General features: G+C 48.7%; 1 protein-coding gene across 1 annotated transcript in view; it reads left to right on the top strand.

The window, feature by feature from the left end:
* The window catches only part of malrd1 (MAM and LDL receptor class A domain containing 1), a 78,029-nt gene that overhangs the window by 7,953 nt on the left and 54,055 nt on the right, over positions 1-16,021 (top strand). The window contains exons 4-11 of the mRNA XM_076972105.1: positions 11,860-11,965; positions 12,088-12,455; positions 12,621-13,054; positions 13,608-13,695; positions 13,886-14,065; positions 14,201-14,360; positions 14,649-14,805; positions 15,109-15,219. Of these exons, the coding sequence (XP_076828220.1) occupies positions 11,860-11,965; positions 12,088-12,455; positions 12,621-13,054; positions 13,608-13,695; positions 13,886-14,065; positions 14,201-14,360; positions 14,649-14,805; positions 15,109-15,219 (1,604 nt within the window). The remainder of the gene's footprint in view (positions 1-11,859; positions 11,966-12,087; positions 12,456-12,620; positions 13,055-13,607; positions 13,696-13,885; positions 14,066-14,200; positions 14,361-14,648; positions 14,806-15,108; positions 15,220-16,021) is intronic.

The raw sequence follows: 16,021 nt of genomic DNA on the forward strand, positions 1-16,021 counted from the left end.
ACCACTCCACCAACACAAACACAGGTGAGACCACTCCACCAACACAAGCACAGGTTAGACCACTCCACCAACACAATCACAGGTGAGACCACTCCACCAACACAAACACAGGTGAGACCACTCCACCAACACAAGCACAGGTTAGACCACTCCACCAACACAAGCACAGGTGAGACCACTCCACCAACACAAGCACAGGTGAGACCACTCCACCAACTCAAGTACAAGTGAGACCACTCCACCAACACAAACACAGGTGAGACCACTCCACCAACACAAGCACAAGTGAGACCACTCCACCAACACTAACACAGGTGAGACCACTCCACCAACACAAGTACAGGTAACACCACTCCACCAACACAAGCACAGGTGAGACAACTCCACCAACACAAGCACAGATGAGACCACTCCACAAGCACAGGTAACACCACTCTACCAACACTAACACAGGTGAGACCACTCCACCAACACAAGCACAGGTAACACCACTCCACCAACACAAGCACAGATGAGACCACTCCACCAACACAAACACAGGTGAGACCACTCCACCAACACAAGCACAGGTTAGACCACTCCACCAACACAATCACAGGTGAGACCACTCCACCAACACAAGCACAGGTGAGACCACTCCACCAACACAAATACAGGTAACACCACTCCACCAACACAAATACAGGTAACACCACTCCACCAACACAAGTACAGGTAGCACCACTCCACCAACACAAATACAGGTGAGACCACTCCACCAACACAAGTACAGGTGAGACCACTCCACCAACACTAACATAGGTGAGACCACTCCACCAACACAAGTACAGGTAGCACCACTCCACCAACACAAATACAGGTGAGACCACTCCACCAACACAAGTACAGGTGAGACCACTCCACCAACACAAGTACAGGTAACACCACTCCACAAACACAAGTACAGGTAACACCACTCCACCAACACAAGTACAGGTAACACCACTCCACCAACACAAATACAGGTGAGACCACTCCACCAACACAAGTACAGGTGAGACCACTCCACCAACACTAACATAGGTGAGACCACTCCACCAACACAAGTACAGGTAGCACCACTCCACCAACACAAATACAGACGAGACCACTCCACCAACACTAACACAGGTGAGACCACTCCACCAACACAAGCACAGGTGAGACCACTCCACCAACACTAACACAGGTTAGACCACTCCACCAACACAAGTACAGGTAGCACCACTCCACCAACACTAACACAGGTGAGACCACCAACACAAATACAGGTAACACCACTCCACCAACACAAGTACAGGTAACACCACTCCACCAACACAAGCACAGGTAACACCACTCCACCAACACAAGTACAGGTAACACCACTCCACCAACACAAGCACAGGTGAGACCACTCCACCAACACAAATACAGGTAACACCACTCCACCAACACAAATACAGGTGAGACCACTCCACCAACACAAGTACAGGTGAGACCACTCCACCAACACTAACATAGGTGAGACCACTCCACCAACACTAACATAGGTGAGACCACTCCACCAACACAAGTACAGGTAGCACCACTCCACCAACACAAATACAGGTGAGACCACTCCACCAACACAAGTACAGGTAACACCACTCCACAAACACAAGTACAGGTAACACCACTCCACCAACATAAGCACAGATGAGACCACTCCACCAACACTAACACAGGTGAGACCACTTCACCAACACAAGCACAGGTGAGACCACTCCACCAACACTAACACAGGTTAGACCACTCCACCAACACAAGTACAGGTAACACCACTCCACCAACACAAGTACAGGTAACACCACTCCACCAACACAAGTACAGGTAGCACCACTCCACCAACACAAATACAGGTGAGACCACTCCACCAACACAAGTACAAGTGAGACCACTCCACCAACACAAACACAGGTGAGACCACTCCACCAACACAAGCACAAGTGAGACCACTCCACCAACACTAACACAGGTGAGACCACTCCACCAACACAAGCACAGGTTAGACCACTCCACCAACACAAGCACAGGTGAGACCACTCCACCAACACAAGCACAGGTGAGACCACTCCACCAACACAAGTACAAGTGAGACCACTCCACCAACACAAACACAGGTGAGACCACTCCACCAACACAAACACAGGTGAGACCACTCCACCAACACAAGCACAAGTGAGACCACTCCACCAACACTAACACAGGTGAGACCACTCCACCAACACAAGTACAGGTAACACCACTCCACCAACACAAGCACAGGTGAGACAACTCCACCAACACAAGCACAGATGAGACCACTCCACAAGCACAGGTAACACCACTCCACCAACACTAACACAGGTGAGACCACTCCACCAACACAAGCACAGGTAACACCACTCCACCAACACAAGCACAGATGAGACCACTCCACCAACACAAACACAGGTGAGACCACTCCACCAACACAAGCACAGGTTAGACCACTCCACCAACACAATCACAGGTGAGACCACTCCACCAACACAAACACAGGTGAGACCACTCCACCAACACAAACACAGGTGAGACCACTCCACCAACACAAGCACAGGTTAGACCACTCCACCAACACAATCACAGGTGAGACCACTCCACCAACACAAACACAGGTGAGACCACTCCACCAACACAAGCACAGGTTAGACCACTCCACCAACACAAGCACAGGTGAGACCACTCCACCAACACAAGCACAGGTGAGACCACTCCACCAACACAAGTACAAGTGAGACCACTCCACCAACACAAACACAGGTGAGACCACTCCACCAACACAAGCACAAGTGAGACCACTCCACCAACACTAACACAGGTGAGACCACTCCACCAACACAAGTACAGGTAACACCACTCCACCAACACAAGCACAGGTGAGACAACTCCACCAACACAAGCACAGATGAGACCACTCCACAAGCACAGGTAACACCACTCTACCAACACTAACACAGGTGAGACCACTCCACCAACACAAGCACAGGTAACACCACTCCACCAACACAAGCACAGATGAGACCACTCCACCAACACAAACACAGGTGAGACCACTCCACCAACACAAGCACAGGTTAGACCACTCCACCAACACAATCACAGGTGAGACCACTCCACCAACACAAGCACAGGTGAAACCACACCACCAACACTAACACAGGTGAGACCACTCCACCAACACTAACACAGGTAACACCACTCCACCAACACAAGCAATGGTGAGACCACTCCACCAACACTAACACAGGTGAGACCACTCCACCAACACAAGCACAGGTGAGATCACTCCACCAACACAAGCACAGGTGAGACCACTCCACCAACACAAGCACAGGTGAGACCACTCCACCAACACAAGCACAGGTAATACCACTCCACCAACACAATCACAGGTGAGACCACTCCACCAACACAAACACAGGTGAGACCACTCCACCAACACAAGCACAGGTTAGACCACTCCACCAACACAAGCACAGGTGAGACCACTCCACCAACACAAGCACAGGTGAGACCACTCCACCAACACAAGCACAGGTGAAACCACACCACCAACACTAACACAGGTGAGACCACTCCACCAACACTAACACAGGTAACACCACTCCACCAACACAAGCACAGGTGAGACCACTCCACCAACACTAACACAGGTGAGACCACTTCACCAACACTAACACAGGTAACACCACTCCACCAACACTAACACAGGTGAGACCACTCCCCCAACACTAACACAGGTAACACCACTCCACCAACACTAACACAGGTGAGACCACTCCCCCAACACTAACACAGGTGAGACCACTCCACCAACACAAGCACAGGTAACACCACTCCACCAACACAAGTACAGGTAGCACCACTCCACCAACACAAATACAGGTGAGACCACTCCACCAACACAAGTACAGGTGAGACCACTCCACCAACACTAACATAGGTGAGACCACTCCACCAACACAAGTACAGGTAGCACCACTCCACCAACACAAATACAGGTGAGACCACTCCACCAACACAAGTACAGGTGAGACCACTCCACCAACACAAGTACAGGTAACACCACTCCACAAACACAAGTACAGGTAACACCACTCCACCAACACAAGTACAGGTAACACCACTCCACCAACACAAATACAGGTGAGACCACTCCACCAACACAAGTACAGGTGAGACCACTCCACCAACACTAACATAGGTGAGACCACTCCACCAACACAAGTACAGGTAGCACCACTCCACCAACACAAATACAGACGAGACCACTCCACCAACACTAACACAGGTGAGACCACTCCACCAACACAAGCACAGGTGAGACCACTCCACCAACACTAACACAGGTTAGACCACTCCACCAACACAAGTACAGGTAGCACCACTCCACCAACACTAACACAGGTGAGACCACCAACACAAATACAGGTAACACCACTCCACCAACACAAGTACAGGTAACACCACTCCACCAACACAAGCACAGGTAACACCACTCCACCAACACAAGTACAGGTAACACCACTCCACCAACACAAGCACAGGTGAGACCACTCCACCAACACAAATACAGGTAACACCACTCCACCAACACAAGTACAGGTGAGACCACTCCACCAACACTAACATAGGTGAGACCACTCCACCAACACTAACATAGGTGAGACCACTCCACCAACACAAGTACAGGTAGCACCACTCCACCAACACAAATACAGGTGAGACCACTCCACCAACACAAGTACAGGTAACACCACTCCACAAACACAAGTACAGGTAACACCACTCCACCAACATAAGCACAGATGAGACCACTCCACCAACACTAACACAGGTGAGACCACTTCACCAACACAAGCACAGGTGAGACCACTCCACCAACACTAACACAGGTTAGACCACTCCACCAACACAAGTACAGGTAACACCACTCCACCAACACAAGTACAGGTAACACCACTCCACCAACACAAGTACAGGTAGCACCACTCCACCAACACAAATACAGGTGAGACCACTCCACCAACACAAGTACAAGTGAGACCACTCCACCAACACAAACACAGGTGAGACCCCTCCACCAACACAAGCACAAGTGAGACCACTCCACCAACACTAACACAGGTGAGACCACTCCACCAACACAAGCACAGGTTAGACCACTCCACCAACACAAGCACAGGTGAGACCACTCCACCAACACAAGCACAGGTGAGACCACTCCACCAACACAAGTACAAGTGAGACCACTCCACCAACACAAACACAGGTGAGACCACTCCACCAACACAAACACAGGTGAGACCACTCCACCAACACAAGCACAAGTGAGACCACTCCACCAACACTAACACAGGTAAGACCACTCCACCAACACAAGTACAGGTAACACCACTCCACCAACACAAGCACAGGTGAGACAACTCCACCAACACAAGCACAGATGAGACCACTCCACAAGCACAGGTAACACCACTCCACCAACACTAACACAGGTGAGACCACTCCACCAACACAAGCACAGGTAACACCACTCCACCAACACAAGCACAGATGAGACCACTCCACCAACACAAACACAGGTGAGACCACTCCACCAACACAAGCACAGGTTAGACCACTCCACCAACACAATCACAGGTGAGACCACTCCACCAACACAAACACAGGTGAGACCACTCCACCAACACAAACACAGGTGAGACCACTCCACCAACACAAGCACAGGTTAGACCACTCCACCAACACAATCACAGGTGAGACCACTCCACCAACACAAACACAGGTGAGACCACTCCACCAACACAAGCACAGGTTAGACCACTCCACCAACACAAGCACAGGTGAGACCACTCCACCAACACAAGCACAGGTGAGACCACTCCACCAACACAAGTACAAGTGAGACCACTCCACCAACACAAACACAGGTGAGACCACTCCACCAACACAAGCACAAGTGAGACCACTCCACCAACACTAACACAGGTGAGACCACTCCACCAACACAAGTACAGGTAACACCACTCCACCAACACAAGCACAGGTGAGACAACTCCACCAACACAAGCACAGATGAGACCACTCCACAAGCACAGGTAACACCACTCTACCAACACTAACACAGGTGAGACCACTCCACCAACACAAGCACAGGTAACACCACTCCACCAACACAAGCACAGATGAGACCACTCCACCAACACAAACACAGGTGAGACCACTCCACCAACACAAGCACAGGTTAGACCACTCCACCAACACAATCACAGGTGAGACCACTCCACCAACACAAGCACAGGTGAAACCACACCACCAACACTAACACAGGTGAGACCACTCCACCAACACTAACACAGGTAACACCACTCCACCAACACAAGCAATGGTGAGACCACTCCACCAACACTAACACAGGTGAGACCACTCCACCAACACAAGCACAGGTGAGATCACTCCACCAACACAAGCACAGGTGAGACCACTCCACCAACACAAGCACAGGTGAGACCACTCCACCAACACAAGCACAGGTAATACCACTCCACCAACACAATCACAGGTGAGACCACTCCACCAACACAAACACAGGTGAGACCACTCCACCAACACAAGCACAGGTTAGACCACTCCACCAACACAAGCACAGGTGAGACCACTCCACCAACACAAGCACAGGTGAGACCACTCCACCAACACAAGCACAGGTGAAACCACACCACCAACACTAACACAGGTGAGACCACTCCACCAACACTAACACAGGTAACACCACTCCACCAACACAAGCACAGGTGAGACCACTCCACCAACACTAACACAGGTGAGACCACTTCACCAACACTAACACAGGTAACACCACTCCACCAACACTAACACAGGTGAGACCACTCCCCCAACACTAACACAGGTAACACCACTCCACCAACACTAACACAGGTGAGACCACTCCCCCAACACTAACACAGGTGAGACCACTCCACCAACACAAGCACAGGTAACACCACTCCACCAACACAAGTACAGGTAGCACCACTCCACCAACACAAATACAGGTGAGACCACTCCACCAACACAAGTACAGGTGAGACCACTCCACCAACACTAACATAGGTGAGACCACTCCACCAACACAAGTACAGGTAGCACCACTCCACCAACACAAATACAGGTGAGACCACTCCACCAACACAAGTACAGGTGAGACCACTCCACCAACACAAGTACAGGTAACACCACTCCACAAACACAAGTACAGGTAACACCACTCCACCAACACAAGTACAGGTAACACCACTCCACCAACACAAATACAGGTGAGACCACTCCACCAACACAAGTACAGGTGAGACCACTCCACCAACACTAACATAGGTGAGACCACTCCACCAACACAAGTACAGGTAGCACCACTCCACCAACACAAATACAGACGAGACCACTCCACCAACACTAACACAGGTGAGACCACTCCACCAACACAAGCACAGGTGAGACCACTCCACCAACACTAACACAGGTTAGACCACTCCACCAACACAAGTACAGGTAGCACCACTCCACCAACACTAACACAGGTGAGACCACCAACACAAATACAGGTAACACCACTCCACCAACACAAGTACAGGTAACACCACTCCACCAACACAAGCACAGGTAACACCACTCCACCAACACAAGTACAGGTAACACCACTCCACCAACACAAGCACAGGTGAGACCACTCCACCAACACAAATACAGGTAACACCACTCCACCAACACAAATACAGGTGAGACCACTCCACCAACACAAGTACAGGTGAGACCACTCCACCAACACTAACATAGGTGAGACCACTCCACCAACACTAACATAGGTGAGACCACTCCACCAACACAAGTACAGGTAGCACCACTCCACCAACACAAATACAGGTGAGACCACTCCACCAACACAAGTACAGGTAACACCACTCCACAAACACAAGTACAGGTAACACCACTCCACCAACATAAGCACAGATGAGACCACTCCACCAACACTAACACAGGTGAGACCACTTCACCAACACAAGCACAGGTGAGACCACTCCACCAACACTAACACAGGTTAGACCACTCCACCAACACAAGTACAGGTAACACCACTCCACCAACACAAGTACAGGTAACACCACTCCACCAACACAAGTACAGGTAGCACCACTCCACCAACACAAATACAGGTGAGACCACTCCACCAACACAAGTACAAGTGAGACCACTCCACCAACACAAACACAGGTGAGACCCCTCCACCAACACAAGCACAAGTGAGACCACTCCACCAACACTAACACAGGTGAGACCACTCCACCAACACAAGCACAGGTTAGACCACTCCACCAACACAAGCACAGGTGAGACCACTCCACCAACACAAGCACAGGTGAGACCACTCCACCAACACAAGTACAAGTGAGACCACTCCACCAACACAAACACAGGTGAGACCACTCCACCAACACAAACACAGGTGAGACCACTCCACCAACACAAGCACAAGTGAGACCACTCCACCAACACTAACACAGGTGAGACCACTCCACCAACACAAGTACAGGTAACACCACTCCACCAACACAAGCACAGGTGAGACAACTCCACCAACACAAGCACAGATGAGACCACTCCACAAGCACAGGTAACACCACTCCACCAACACTAACACAGGTGAGACCACTCCACCAACACAAGCACAGGTAACACCACTCCACCAACACAAGCACAGATGAGACCACTCCACCAACACAAACACAGGTGAGACCACTCCACCAACACAAGCACAGGTTAGACCACTCCACCAACACAATCACAGGTGAGACCACTCCACCAACACAAACACAGGTGAGACCACTCCACCAACACAAACACAGGTGAGACCACTCCACCAACACAAGCACAGGTTAGACCACTCCACCAACACAATCACAGGTGAGACCACTCCACCAACACAAACACAGGTGAGACCACTCCACCAACACAAGCACAGGTTAGACCACTCCACCAACACAAGCACAGGTGAGACCACTCCACCAACACAAGCACAGGTGAGACCACTCCACCAACACAAGTACAAGTGAGACCACTCCACCAACACAAACACAGGTGAGACCACTCCACCAACACAAGCACAAGTGAGACCACTCCACCAACACTAACACAGGTGAGACCACTCCACCAACACAAGTACAGGTAACACCACTCCACCAACACAAGCACAGGTGAGACAACTCCACCAACACAAGCACAGATGAGACCACTCCACAAGCACAGGTAACACCACTCTACCAACACTAACACAGGTGAGACCACTCCACCAACACAAGCACAGGTAACACCACTCCACCAACACAAGCACAGATGAGACCACTCCACCAACACAAACACAGGTGAGACCACTCCACCAACACAAGCACAGGTTAGACCACTCCACCAACACAATCACAGGTGAGACCACTCCACCAACACAAGCACAGGTGAAACCACACCACCAACACTAACACAGGTGAGACCACTCCACCAACACTAACACAGGTAACACCACTCCACCAACACAAGCAATGGTGAGACCACTCCACCAACACTAACACAGGTGAGACCACTCCACCAACACAAGCACAGGTGAGATCACTCCACCAACACAAGCACAGGTGAGACCACTCCACCAACACAAGCACAGGTGAGACCACTCCACCAACACAAGCACAGGTAATACCACTCCACCAACACAATCACAGGTGAGACCACTCCACCAACACAAACACAGGTGAGACCACTCCACCAACACAAGCACAGGTTAGACCACTCCACCAACACAAGCACAGGTGAGACCACTCCACCAACACAAGCACAGGTGAGACCACTCCACCAACACAAGCACAGGTGAAACCACACCACCAACACTAACACAGGTGAGACCACTCCACCAACACTAACACAGGTAACACCACTCCACCAACACAAGCACAGGTGAGACCACTCCACCAACACTAACACAGGTGAGACCACTTCACCAACACTAACACAGGTAACACCACTCCACCAACACTAACACAGGTGAGACCACTCCCCCAACACTAACACAGGTGAGACCACTCCACCAACACAAGTACAGGTGAGACCACTCCACCAACACTAACACAGGTGAGACCACTCCACTAACACAAGCACAGGTAACACCACTCCACCAACACTAACACAGGTGAGACCACTCCACCAACCCTAACACAGGTGAGACCACTCCACTAACACAAGCACAGGTAACACCACTCCACCAACACTAACACAGGTGAGACCACTCCACTAACACAAGCACAGGTGAGACCACTCCACCAACACAAGCACAGATGAGACCACTCCACCAACACAAACACAGGTGAGACCACTCCACCAACACAAGCAATGGTGAGACCACTCCACCAACACAAGCAATGGTGAGACCACTCCACCAACACAAGCACAGGTGAGACCACTCCACCAACACAAGCACAGGTGAGACCACTCCACTAACACAAGCACAGGTGAGACCACTCCACCAACACTAACACAGGTGAGACCACTCCACTAACACAAGCACAGGTAACACCACTCCACCAACACTAACACAGGTGAGACCACTCCACCAACCCTAACACAGGTGAGACCACTCCACTAACACAAGCACAGGTAACACCACTCCACTAACACAAGCACAGGTGAGACCACTCCACCAACACAAGCACAGGTGAGACCACTCCACCAACACAAGCACAGGTGAGACCACTCCACCAACACAAGCACAGGTGAGACCACTCCACCAACACTAACAATGGTGACTGCTCCCAAACACATTCCACAGAGTGACCATCTGCTGTGTGTTAAACACTTTACCAGCTCAATAACAACAGAAAATATGGCGGTCAGCAAATTATCTCATTTTGGAAGCCAATAAAATAAGGAAAAAATTTGTTTTTTAGGGTAGTCCTTTAAATTTAAAGCATTTGGCAGACTCCCTTGTCCAGACTGATTTGCAAAAGTACTTTGTAGTCTCTATCAAACCCATATCGCCAAGCTGACATAAATAGGTTGGTGTCAAGAATACCACCAGCCTGAAGCCAAAGTGGGAAAGAAGCCAATAAAGTTGTTTATAGCTGAAATATGGCCATGGCCTTTAGCTGAAGCCTTCATTAAATCACTGCCACATATCTCCTCCCCTATAACAGGTAGATAGGGTTACACTTGTGCTAAGAAAATCCAGACAAAGTCGAATCCGGTACGTTCCTGGGCCAACGTACTTTTCCAGTCATGCCATAGGTTTTCGGGCCAACCGTAGTGAAAGGCCCTGTGAGGACACTAGCCTTCTGCTGACCCGCTCTGGCTCTGACAGCCTGTGAGGGGTGATGCTACGTTTCCATCAGCTCCAGTTTCATGTCGGAGTGTTTTGAATCTATATTTGGCACTGTCTATCTTCATTGTCCACAGAATCTTCTTTACTCACTTCCCTTCATTCCAGGACTGAGAGGAACTCATGACTTTATAATAGCATATGCAGATATTTGCCCCCCAAAACTTTGTTTATCGTGTCTTCTCTCTCATGTCTGTCTGCAAATACTGGTGTTTATAGACCATTTGGAAGTTGGCGATTTAAACACAGAGTGGGCTCATTCTCTCTCTCTCTCTCTATCGCTCTCTCTGTCTCTCTCTCTGTTTCTCTCTGTCTCTCTGTTTCTCTCCACAGCTCACTCAGTGTTTTCCTGTCAGCCTGTAAAACTGTGACTGCTTGTTTTGCAGGCCACTTTATGTTCGTTTTGAAGAGCAGGAACAGTTTTTCTCAGCAAGCTTTACTCAGGAGCCCCATGTTCCACGAGGTGGCCTCAGACTGTACCATGACCTTCTGGTAAAAGAGTCACCCCTTGTTTACCTCCCAAGTTTTATTTTTATTCCGTCTGTCATGGATATCCTCTTTGTACTGAAGTCAATACTAAAAGGGACACAATATTTTTTATTTTGACTACATAGGCATTATAACGCTGGTATGTCTGTCGGCGCTGCCAACATGTATCTACGAATTGAAGGCATGGACAAGCTCACTGTCTTGTGGCGTACACTATATCACCAAGGCAACTACTGGCAGCCGGTGACTGTACAGATTGGCCGTCAGAGCAGACCCTTCCAGCTCTCGGTGGTCAAACTGAGTCTGGGCGTGTACGACGGCGTGTCCGCCCTGGACGACATCGCCTTTCACAACTGCTCGCTGCCAGCAGCCGTGGACAAGTGTCCTTCTCCTGACGACTTCCACTGTGGACAGAGTCGAGCATGTGTTGACCACTTGAAGCTCTGTGACCTTGTCGATGACTGTGGGGATGGAACGGACGAGGAAAACTGCTGTAAGTTGTCGTTAAAACGTATTGAAAAAATCCAACAAATGGAAACGAATATTATTAGGTGATACTGTTAAACTTATAATTAACTGGCAGAAATCCACAGCTAATGGATAACATTTTATCATATGTCTCTCTCTTTCGCCCCCCTTTTGTCCCTCTGTCCAACAGCCCCAGAGTTGATGTGCGATTTTGAGAAAGGATTATGTGGCTGGACCCAGGACACAGAAGTGGACATTTTTGACTGGACCCACATCCAGGGCCCCACTCCCACTCCCAACACAGGCCCTTTCAAGGACCACACACTGGGCAGCATAGGTGGCCACTACCTGTACATCGAGTCCTCAGCCCCTCAGGAGTTCAAAGACACCGCCGTCCTCATCAGCCGGCCTTTCCAGCCCACCGCGCCCCGGGAACACGAGCGTCTCTTCCCCTGTGTCTTCCGTTTACACTACCACATGCTCGGGCAGCACATATTCCGATTGGCCGTTTACATCCGCACCCAGAATGGTGGGCGGGGACAAATGCTGTGGGTTCGCCACGGCGACCAGGGCACCCTTTGGCACAGGAAGACACTGTACCTGAACAGCGCACGCCCTTTCCAGGTAAAATTTCAGACCTCACCTCTGTCTGAATTTTGATTTACTGTTGTCTAGTTGAAAGAAAGTCCTGTGCTTAATGTGATTCCTGGTGGTACAGGAAGGCTGAATATATGTGAGATGTTGCTTATCACGTATGGCTTAAACTGCAATTTAAGTTTCATTGAGCAAAAAAAAAAAACAAAAAACAAATATGTAGCCACTTTCTCTGCATTCACAAAAGCACCAGCAACAAATGTACATGCCCACATCCTCATACACACAGTCACACAGCCCTGTCACACTACTGATAACTGTAATCAGATCTCTAAAACACTGAAACCTTGCCAATGTCTGCTATCAGCAATATTGAGCCATCCACCCCTGAGCAGGAAACCGTTCAGTAGCAGTTCATTAAGCGCGCACACACCAGCACGGTGTAATTCAGCCCAAGAAGCTTGAAATCCCCTCACTGAGGGCCCAAAGGCTGTGTCCTCCTATGGGGCTGCTCTCCTCCTGTGGGGCTGCTCTCTCCTCTCATCTCTTAATCCGCCCTTTCTCTATCTTTCTTGCCACTCAGGTTCTAGTGGAGGGGACAGTAGGAGACGACTTCACTGGAGATATTGCTATTGATGATCTCTCCTTCTTGGGCTGTTTGCCCTACAAGGGTACATGGGACAAGCTAAAAAAATCACATTTTGTTAAGCATGAAGCATGGAAGGAATACCTTTACATATATAATTAATCAAGATCAGTGTACGCGCTCCGTCAAATGTGGATCATTCACCTTCCATGTTGGTGTGTGTGTGTGTGTGTGTGTGTGTGTGTGTGTGTGCACCCACCTGTTCATTGGTGTAGGTTCACTCCCCTCGGTGGAGGCCAGCACGCCTCCGCCTACATCCACACCCAACACGGTGACCCCTCACAGCTGCCCACAGGGTCAGTTTGTTTGTGGGACACACGGAGGCTGTGTGAACCAGAGTCAAGTGTGTGACTTCAGACAGGACTGCTCCGATGGCTCTGATGAAAAAGACTGTGGTATGTCTATTTTTTTTATCTCACAGACTTTGTATTTAACCACAAATCCATCCATACATGATACTGGGGGTTGTGCATCAACCCACTGGTGCTGCCACATAAACCATCATTTTACTATCTCTCTGCTCCGTTTAGTACTGGAAGAATGCAGCTTTGAGGCCGGAGGTTTATGTGGGTGGAACCTGCATATCCCTGCTCCTCCAGTTCCCCTCCATGCTTTCCGCTGGCAAACAGGTCAGGGAGAAACGATACATCATGGAGAAGAATATCACAGACCTGTTAATGACCATACACTGTGAGTAACGTAGTAGTGCATATAAGATGTGTGTGAGTATGTGCTACCAAACGTCACTAATACTAACTCAGGTATTAAACTCAGGTATCAAAATATTAGTGGTGGTTTTTATCTTTTTGAGGTCTTGCTAATGTTTTTATTTGCAGCCTGATTTTTCTCACAGGCAAAGACAAAATGGTTGGTTTGCATGCAGTTTAGTTTGTTGCCTATTCTTTTCAACAGTGTAGTTTTTATTATATCTACGTGTGCGTGTGTGTGTGTGTGTGTGTGTGTGTGGTTTGGTCATAGTGCAACTGCGCAAGGTTGGTATATATATGCAGACAGCTCTAATGGAGGCTATGGTCACACATCTGATCTCCTGACTCCACCCATAGCGACCACAGGCCCCCAGTGCACCATGGGATTCTGGTACTACATGAATGGTTTCACTGTGGGAACATTACAGGTCCAATTTTAAAATATGTATACATATAAATATATCTACTCAGTGCTTCATCGATATATTAAGCATTTAGTTTTACATCACTTTCATATTATTTTTATTAATCATATCAGAACCTAAGCAAATTACTTGAAATTTTAAAGGCACTATAAAGACCCTTTAGAGTCACTGAGAAATACGGTTTGTGTAGAAAGTAACAAGTAACTTCAAATTCATTGTACATTCTGAAATGTTTTTTTTTTCTAATCTGGAACCATACATATAAGTGACTGGTGTGTTTTTTGTCTTTTTTGTACTTTGATATAGGTTTTTATCAAGTCTGGTGACGTCACTCAAGAAGTATGGTATGAAACTGGTAATCAAGGAAACAGGTGGATGCGTGGCGAGGTGTTCATTGGAATCCGCCAACATTTCCAGGTAAATGGCTTCACAAAATTAAACCAACTTATTTCTACATACAAACTGCAAAAACATCCAAACACACATTATTTAGAAATAGCATGCTTAAATTCTTATCATGTAGCTTACTCTAAACAGGAAGGTGTAATAGATCATATTACAGCAATACAATAAATCCCATGAAAGTGAAAATTGTTGTATGAAGTTGTTGTATTGAACTAAGTGGCATTTTATATTTGACGATTATATGGACATTGGAGAAAAATACCCTGCCAAATAGCCAGTGAGCAGACAGGCGCACGTGCAGGCCCATTTCAGCTTGCATATGTTTAGAAGTGAAGACCAATATCCAGAGTTTCTGATGGTTCATGGAAGCAGAAAGCGGGTCTGCTGCTGTGTGCGCTAATGATGCTAACAGGCAGTAAAGAACATTCTGGTTTCTTCAAGGGAGTTGGGGCTGGTAATGTCAGAAGAGCAAACATCACCAGCCCTGTGGGAAAAGTAAGACAGCGTTGTAAAGAAGCTGTCATGCTCTGATCCGGAGGTGTTGTGGGATTAGATGTTAGAGCTCTTTGCCAAGAGGGATACTGGAGCACAAATATAAACCATTAAATAAACTTGAAACTCAAAACTTGTCATTCAAAGCAGATCTCCATAATTTAATTCAAGGAGAGTCTAACTAGCAACATTATGCATTCATGTCTGTCTGCTCCAATACACCAGATATATAAAAATGAACTGTAAAAATGGGATCATGCAAAAAGATTCCACTAGGTCCTTGAGTGTGTGTGCGTGTGTGTGCGCGCACGTGTGTGTGTAT

The sequence above is a fragment of the Brachyhypopomus gauderio genome, chromosome 14 (assembly GCF_052324685.1).
Source record: "Brachyhypopomus gauderio isolate BG-103 chromosome 14, BGAUD_0.2, whole genome shotgun sequence".
NCBI lineage: Eukaryota > Metazoa > Chordata > Actinopteri > Gymnotiformes > Hypopomidae > Brachyhypopomus > Brachyhypopomus gauderio.